Source organism: Clinocottus analis, unplaced genomic scaffold (genome assembly GCF_023055335.1).
Source record: "Clinocottus analis isolate CAN_PGR_092001 unplaced genomic scaffold, fCliAna1.0.p SCAF_3, whole genome shotgun sequence".
In the NCBI taxonomy this organism is placed as follows: domain Eukaryota; kingdom Metazoa; phylum Chordata; class Actinopteri; order Perciformes; family Cottidae; genus Clinocottus; species Clinocottus analis.
Genome location: NW_027176042.1, coordinates 18,024,023 through 18,032,959, shown reverse-complemented (window position 1 = coordinate 18,032,959; position 8,937 = coordinate 18,024,023). Strand labels below are relative to the sequence as shown.

The window sequence follows — 8,937 nt, the reverse complement described above, 5'->3', positions numbered from 1 at the left end:
GTTTGTGACTTGATATGTATTCTCCTCATCTGGTCTTTATTGTTGAAAAAAAACCCATCATGTTTTAAAGAAAACCTACCTGGTTAGAATAAAGAATGAATAAAGGAATCATTTTCTAAACTGCTCTGACAGCGAGGGCAATTGAAGTAACATCCAAGACCTGGCATGAGGTGCCGTACACACAGATTGTGGTAATATAACCAAAAGATCAAGCCTGTACTGAACTTTACACCTTATGTCAACAAGTCACTCAACAGCCTGCAGATCATTTTACATTGTAAAAGAGTACTTGAAACAGAGTTGCCCAACTTAAAAAATACATTTAAAAAGCCCTCATGCATAATGCGTTATGCTCCAGGGGCGTTTGATGGCATAACTCAATGGCGTTAACACGGTTACACCTTTAAATATGCCCCCCCCCCCCCCCCTCCCTTCCCTTCGCGGGAAGCTGCGCTGTCTGCGATTGCGCGTCAGCGCTCATTGGCTGCCGGGGATAATCGGTCACCAAGAGGGCACAGGACAACATGTTTACAGCTACTTACAGGCACAATTAGTTGTTCCGGTTCACTCGCTTTATTTGATATTTCATTCGCTCGGTTTGGGGCAGTCGTCGACAATGCTTTTGTGCCGCACGGGGAGGCTGTCGTCAGCAGCTCTGGGGCATGCTTTTAAGTCAACGGGCTCGCTTCTAGTGCAAGTCCGAGCGACCAGACTGAGGGACGTCACTTTGACATTACGCAAGGGCTACACGTTTCAGCGGTGCCGGTGTTTCTGCGTGTCCGTCGGGGGTGTCGACGCAACTATTGCGCAACTGGGGAAACCGCGACCGGACCGGCGGCTACCTCTCGAGAACTGGGACTCGTCGCGTGCTTTGGACCGGCGACACTCGGACCGGGTGCCGAGTGAACCTGCGAACCACTCGCAGCGCGTGCAGAGTGAAGGCGGTATCAGAGACAATGTCACGCAGGCGCTCGTGCGTGTAAACCGGCGCCACGGCGGCAAAGGAGAGCCGGTGGGGAATGGTTTGTTTACAGGTGACTGGCGGGGTTTCAGTCGACTGTTCTCCGCTGGGACAATGCAGACCAGAGCCTTGTCCACGAAGAAGGAGAGCGACGCCGGCGCGGAGCAGGCGGCGAACAACAAAGGGGTAATTTAAACCGTTCAGCTCAAGTGTTTGTCTAACCCCAGTGGCAAGTTTAATACGAGCGCACAGGTCCCCGTCTGTGTCAACACTGTTTTACTGGTGAGGGGATCTAACCACACGTGTCCCAGTGGGGGCCGGGATTGAACTCAGAAACATGAAATATGCAAAAAGCCGCGCGCACAGGCCTCCCCCGGAGAGTGGCATCCTGTAAGCAGGAAGGCTTGTTAAACACGGCATGCCACGCATAGCTGCGTGCGCTGTCTACATTTGCAGGGGGACTCGCAGTAAGCTAATGCATAATTGATCTGTCTTCCACAACTTGAATCTGAAGCAGCAGAGGTGCTATTTACAGAGAGCACATGCTGACTCACGACAGACACCTGACTCGTCAAACTGGACAGGGAACTAGCCTGGCTCCTTTTATGCAGGAGGAGAGTCAGACTAGCAATGAGTCGCTTTATCCAAAACCATTTAATTTGAATAAAATGTAAAGTGAGTGATGGAAACCATTCTTTGGTGGCTAGTGAACATCAGTGGATACAAATGTAATGCAATGAGCATTACATTTGAGCTCGAGGCCTTCTCAGAAAAACAATTATAATGCTTGATAATTATACATGACGAACGGGCTCCACCAATGCCTTAACTGTGCTAACACCGGCATGCTAACGTGCCGGTATTGCCATCACCATTAGCATGCTAACATCTGCTATATGAAGAGTAAAGCAATTAGCTTTCAAGAGCTGCAATCACAAAGCATGGTGTTGGTAAAAACATACAATTTAACCTGATGGTGGCCCACACTAAGCGAAAAGTCAGGATTCATTTGGATTCATCATCTGGGCATAAAAAAAAACATCTGTTCAAAATTTTACAGAAGCTCCCTTGGCTCCAAACTCCAAATATAAATGTACAGCTCTCTGCTTGCAAATGGTGACAGTTTTATTGGCTGCTTATGGCAGAGATCCTATTGACGCAGACGTTACTCGTTGGCCAGCGTGGCAGTACAGAAATTAAAGTTTGGTTGGATATTCAGGTGTGTTATACAAGGAGCTGGTAATGCAGCTTAAACCTTCTTTTTTTTTTTAAATGTTCAATCTTCCGACCTAACCAACTGTGACATCACTTGAGGCAATTTAGCATCCTTCTTTTTTTTTTTAAAGACCTGTAAAGCAACCTTGTGTAAACTCATCAGTTCCCCTTTAAGGAGACAATTCATGAGACTGCTCTGTTTGAGGCCCCCTGCTGCCGTAAGTGACTGTTTGGTTCAGTTTGACTTATCTTATCAAGACCAAACACTTAGCAGTTACATTTAAGCCTCTGCTTGAGGGATTCACCCCTTTACCATTTCTCTCCTGCTCTGTCTGTTTGCATGCACGTCTGTTTGCGTGCCATTGTGACTTGGAATGTGTTTTAATTTCTCTGAAAAGTGGTTATCAGACACAGCAGTGCCACTGTTCCCCTCCTATACACCCACCCTAGCACAACTCCCTTTGGCCGCTCGCTCACATGACCCTCCCATACTGCTGCCTGCCGTTACTTTTAGCACGGCCTGACTTGCCTCTGAAAGGCAAAGGCCAGCTCAGTCGCCCACTCTGTTCTTTCCATTGTTCATTGTTGGCAGGCCAGTGACCACGTCACCAAGACCATGGCTGCATCCAGGCGGCTCGGGACAAAATTTAGCAAGACAGATTGCCGCAAAGAGAAAAGATCAGCTTGTTCTTCTCCTGTTCTCTTCTTCGTCCTTATTGTTTCTGCCCTCATGATTCATTATCTGACTCAGGCCCACAAAGGAAGACACTCTAAAGCAAACAAAGTCAGAGCAGCAGTATCTTCGGGCAAAATGTCCCACACAGCAGTGAATGGACGCAGCACTTTCTGGAGAAGTTACCAAAGTTCAAAATAGTCTGTAAAATAAATATGCGGATACTCATATAATTGTGACTTGGCAGGTTTCAGTGTGGTCATTCGCCCCTTCAGTGCCTTCAGAGAAAAAGCTTTTATTTGTTTTATATTTCAGTTGGATGCTTGTTATGTATCAAGGTGGTTAATATGGAGGACACCAAAGTTAGGGCAGTGCAGCAATCACAGGCAGAGTCAGTTCTGTAGGTTTTTAAGGTCTATAACTAAACAAACAGAAAATAACTATCAACTAACTGCAGTATAACAGCCGGGCCGCGAGCCAACTTACCGGCTTAATCGTCTTCATGAAGAGGAGAAGCCTCTCTTCTCCTCTCATCGTTGCATGTCTCCTTTGCTTGGTTCACCTCCCTGACAAAGAGATCAGCTGTGACTCCTCCCACACCTGATCTCAACGCTCTCCTGAAGGAGTGGGCGGAGCCTTCTGGCTGGACTGTATGTTCACACTCACACACATTTTCCATCAGCCTACATTTTGTCACTCTTTAAGTTAACCGTGACTTTGTGTCGTCTACTATCATAATACCTTGCCTGTTAAAGAGGTCATTGCACTTACCGATGTATTTTTACCAAGGCCTCTCAGCTTGTTTGTGTCAATATCTTATCAAATAAGATTTGTTTCATACAGGCCCGCGCTGCTTCCTGTATCATCAGGAAAGGATTTTGTTTCCTCTCGGCAGAAAGTATATTAAAATAACTTGGCATCAGATGGAGCCAATGGACACGATGCCCTTCTGGCAGATGCCCTTTTTAGTGTTTCAATTTCAGTTTAACGGCCCTCATCCAAAAGAAAAAAATAGTAGGGAATAAAGCTGAAATGATTTTTTCCTCAGTATCCTCAATCATAATCGAAACCTTTAATTAATCTGCGAGGGCCCCATAAAAGTTATTTTGTTGTAATTTCATTTCCACAGCAGTATGAAGAGGCAAATGGTTGACCTTGAGCACCAACAGATGTGTCCTTCACACTGGGGCCAAACTGTTTAGGACACCAATTGGCTCTTGCTGTAGTTTCCTTTGGTCAAATATTCCCTGATTGAAGTCATACTTTGTAATTTAAACACGGGGCTCTCTGTGTGCTGAAATGTTCACAAATGCTTCATCTCTCTGTGATTCAGCCGCATCATTTTCTTTCATAATCCAAAATACTTCACTATATTCATTATGACACATATTACACTCATGTCCCGTAGTTCTGAGGCGTCTCTAAATCATTTACAAATTCCTAGAAGAAGCCATTATTATTCAAGTAACACACTTTTTAAATGCTTGTTTTTGGTTTGTGGAGCAGCAGCTGCTCCACACATGGTTTAAAGAGGTTTTATTTGCCTAAACGGGTAGCGCCACTGACTAAAACGACTTCCTGAGGAATCAGTATTGTATCAAAATGCTAATTAGGTTCTGAAGGAAGGATATAATGACATGTTTTCACATATGACAGCAATTATAACTGTTTAGTCAACTCGGTACTGAGAAAGTTCAGTACTCAAAATATTCCTTTTTGAATATTTCCCCTCAAATTAAAGAGCGTTGCGTCCCTCCTACACAGATCCTGCTGCAGTAAACATGGTTAGCGTGCCAACATACTGGCGGCTTTATCTCTTTTTAATTTCCTGCATCCCTCGCTGCTCCGTGAGTCACGTCTCCTCCACACGTCTAGCCACCAGTGCTCCGTTGCAGTCTGTTGTCTCACTGTTGTCGAGTGTGTGTTAGTTCACTTATCTGTTTTCCAGCCAGCACGCACTGGTGTGACCCGCCTGCTCCCCGTTACATGTCAGACGGTTGGATTGTGTCTGGGACTTGTTCATCTTGGAGAGTGGTGTTGTCGAGAGGTCACAAACATAGAGTACTGTGTGTTTGTGTGTGTGTGTGTGTGTGAGAGAGAGAAGCTCTGTGTTTGTAAGAGAGTGACTGACTTTGTTCGCGTGAGTGTGTGAAAGGGTAAGTCATCATGTGAATTTCGTAAACCACACAGCAGCAGTCCATGTGTAAATAGCTGACTGGGCCCGAAAAAAAGTCCAGGCTTTTTTATTTTTTAGCCTACATGTACAATATGACCGTGACTGTGAACTAGATGGAACGCAATGTTTTTCTTCTTTATTTTGATGATGCCTGCATTTCTGTATTTGAACTAAAAATACATCTCAGTCTTCTGTAGAACCATGAGTAACACATTGATGTCAGGTTTCTGTGTCACCACTCATACACCACCTCACAAACATTGTCAATAATTATTAACTGGATATTAAAGGATCATTATTTGAGCTTTTCTGCCTTGTGCATTTCAACAAATTGTCAAAAACTTCAGTTGAACGAGAAGTTGAAGCTCGTCAGTGCTGTAGTGGGAGGGAGTTCTTGGCATACTAAAAGGAAAAGTTTCCTGACTTTGTATGCCGAGTGGAAACTATGCCCACAATTTTAATCCACTTCCTCTTTGTCATTTGTATCCTCTCTGTTTTATGTAAAAATGTGCAATCTGTCTTCTTCCAGACGCGCTCTGTTCCTCCCATTTCATTTTGTCCTGATCACTCCCTTCAATTCTGCGCTTTGTCTTTTTTCCAGGCCGAGCAGAATTTAAAGGAGGCCACTTCTACTTCCTCATCCACGGCGAAGGCCCCGGGGGAGCCGGAGCCGGAGGAAGGAAAAGCGAACAAGACCCAGCAGTTAAAGAAAGTCTTCAAGGAATATGGAGCAGTGGGAGTTTCCTTTCACATTGGGATCTCCCTTATGTCTCTGGGAATGTTCTACCTCCTTATATCCAGGTGAGCAAACAGATTATGGCTTCTTCTACATGTGGGAGGCCATTGGCCAAATAGAGTGTGCCACGTAAGTAGCTGGATTGACTACTTCCTTTAATCCCCTTTCCTCAAAATACGCATGAGGGATTGGTAAAAATAAGTACAAAGTGAATCAACTCCACCCTAAAAGGCCTAAACGCTGTTATAAAAATAATGTGTGGCATACCATGGCCTTATCTGGTACTATTTTCTTCTTTTGTAATGAGCATATGTCTATATTTACTTATTCAGCAGCAGCAGAGGGAGAAAAGGAGGATCGTTTATTGCTGACAAACCATAAGTCATTTTTAATACATCCTGCAGCTGAAAGTATTCTGTTTAGAAATTCTAAGTATTTTGGGAAATGTTGAAAGCTGACTGAAAAGAAAGGAAACTAGACAAAAATGTAATGCAAGACGACAATACACAACATATGAAATAGCTCTGGAATGCATCAAACACTTAACACATTTAATAATAGTATCTGACAGTGCGAGAGAATCTGAATGCAACATTTCCCACAAAATATGTCCACAGGTAATTACTGTCCCATGAGCTGCTTTGATACCGAGGAATGCAAAATGTCTGGTGTGAATAATGGGACCTGTTATACGAGAGCAAGCAAAGTGCAGGCTCTTAAAAGGTCCACTCAGTCCGCCACATCATGCCGGCCGTGCTGCCGTTACAATACGAGTGTCAGACACTGACACTAAAGTCATGCTGAATAAAACACAAGTTCATTTTCTCATCTTGCAAACATTTCTTTTAGACTATTTACAACAACACGCAGAATTGTAAAATATTTGACTCTTCTTACAACTATCTCATGTTCTTTGTAATATTCGGTTGACGGAGGCAAAAGCAACGCAACAACCTTTTGTTCTAGTTTGAGTATCGGCCGGTCTGTGTGGCCACATAGCATCAGAGATCATCTGATAGTGTACACATTCCTTATACACAGAAGCTGATAATAGACCTTGAACTGTACTGACCGTCACAACCATTGAGCCTTCTCACTGTGAGGCCACATAGCCTTGTGTGTGTGTGCGTGTGTGTGTGCGTATGTGTGTGTGATTGGAGAAGCTCTATGCCTTGTGTTGGCACTATTTGCATATTTATTTTCCAAAATGGCTCAGATGAAAATGCCACGTCTCTATAGAACTGTCTCAAAAAGACAGTGATGCACGGAGCTTGTTAAACCCCCCTTTTGATTTTGTAGTTTTTCTTATGCTAATGTAATCAGTTTAAATGGTTCAAAAGGCCACAAAATGCATTACACAACACTCTTTTGTGAGCACAGCTCCCTCTGGTGGGAATAAAGGTGCCTTGCACTCCTAACTACCTCGACTGAAGCTAAAGGGAGGCTGGGACTTGTCTACTTTTATATTAAATCTTTTGAAATCCTTGAGGATGCAAACAGACGGGAGCAAAAGCTTGGCGATAAAGAGGAGAAAATGCAGCGTGAGGCTTTTAGGACTTATTTATGAGCCTCTGAAGCATCTCTAAATTGAAATGTTGATTTTTCTTTGAGATGGTTTGTTTTGGGGTTTTTAGACTGTAGTAATCCAGATAATGGCCTAAACAGAGTTACAGTGTTGATGATTGTATGGCTGATGTTGCTGATTGTCTTAACATGGCACCTCTACGTACTTCTAACCACTCTCCTGTGTCGTCCGTCTCCCCAGTGGGATCGATATGGCGGCTGTGCTGTGCAAAGTGGGCTTCAGCGAGGCGGTGGTTCAGTCTAAGATGGCAGCAGGAACGAGCACGTTCGTCTTGGCCTACGCCATCCACAAGCTCTTCGCTCCGGTTCGCATCAGCGTCACCCTGGTGTCCGTGCCTCTCATCGTGCGTTACTTCAGAAAGACTGGTCACTTTAAACCGCCCACACCTGCCCCCTGATGACCTCACCAAGCAGCAAACATCCTGACTGTTAATAGCCGTGATTAAAACACCTGTGTGTATATATCCTTACTCATTGGCCTTCATCGAGAAATGACTCGCCTTTCATTATTCATTGTGGATTCAGGTGAAGCATTAGTTCCAGTAGAATCAATGTGCTCGACTGTGTTACTGTCGGATACAAAACAAAATTGTAAAACAAGTGTATTTGGAGTCGTGTTTTTAATGTGTGTGCATTCCAAAAACCAGAAACGCAGAAAAAGCTCAAATATTTATTTACAATCAGAGGTATGATCAGGGATTTTCAGCTCTTTCAGTGGGCAGGGTTGTCCCTTAATGCTGTAAAGCTTCAATGTGGAAAAAGCTGATCTCTCCTCCACTGCTCCCCGCTCGCTGACGAGGTCATGTTCTGGTGTTACGTGAATCAGCAGAATAATTCAGGTTCTCTGCGTCTCCTACCTCGCTTCTCTTTCTACCCTTACTTGGCTCGGACTCGCCTTGGCTGTTTTTTTTGATTCCCTGCCGTTGTTTTTGCTTCCCTGACATTTCTCCTCTTAACACCTCTCCTGGCATCTATTTTATCCTCTTTATATCCCTTCGCTGTGCCTCTCTCTACCTTCTCCCCCTCTTGTTTCTTTAATTTAGCAAATGTCACTGCCTCAGCAGTCATGTCGGGTACACTCATCTCTGAGTGGAGATGATTGTAGTCCAAGGCAAGCTTTGGATGAAGAATGTTGGTTTGTGAGGGGTTTTTTTATTCTGATTGAATGGACTGTATTTAACTATTAAAAACAGAAACCCTCTTTCATATGTAGTGTTTTTTGTTATGCGTTGCCACCATCACACAATGAGTCCGCAGCACAAAGGGGCCACTTTTGGTTGCATTTCTTCTTTCCTACCACACTGGGGAGCTCCTGAACTACAAATGCAGAGCCATTCTTCCTCCATTACTCTGACAAAACTGCAACATGCCGTTCTCATCTCTCATAAGATTGAACGTCTTTGTACTCTTAATGTCTCCAAGATGGATATCGGCATTATATCACCAGACGGAGCATCGCTCCTCGTGCGTCCTACAAATATGATGCTGAATGCTTCCCAAACTTCTTTGGCGTTGTTCAGTGTGACAGATCGTTGTCTACGAAGCAACGATAAAGTCGGCGTACAAATATTGGAATATTACTCAAAACGTGA

At 44.1% G+C, this 8,937-nt stretch overlaps 1 protein-coding gene across 1 annotated transcript; it reads left to right on the top strand.

The window, feature by feature from the left end:
• Nucleotides 1-495: 495 nt before the first annotated feature.
• fam210b (family with sequence similarity 210 member B) lies at nucleotides 496-8,551 on the top strand. The gene is made up of 3 exons (XM_068594400.1): nucleotides 496-1,147; nucleotides 5,627-5,826; nucleotides 7,527-8,551. Exons 1-3 carry the CDS (start codon nucleotides 617-619, stop codon nucleotides 7,741-7,743), a joined length of 948 nt encoding a protein of 315 aa, XP_068450501.1. The 5' UTR covers nucleotides 496-616; the 3' UTR covers nucleotides 7,744-8,551.
• Nucleotides 8,552-8,937: the final 386 nt, after the last annotated feature.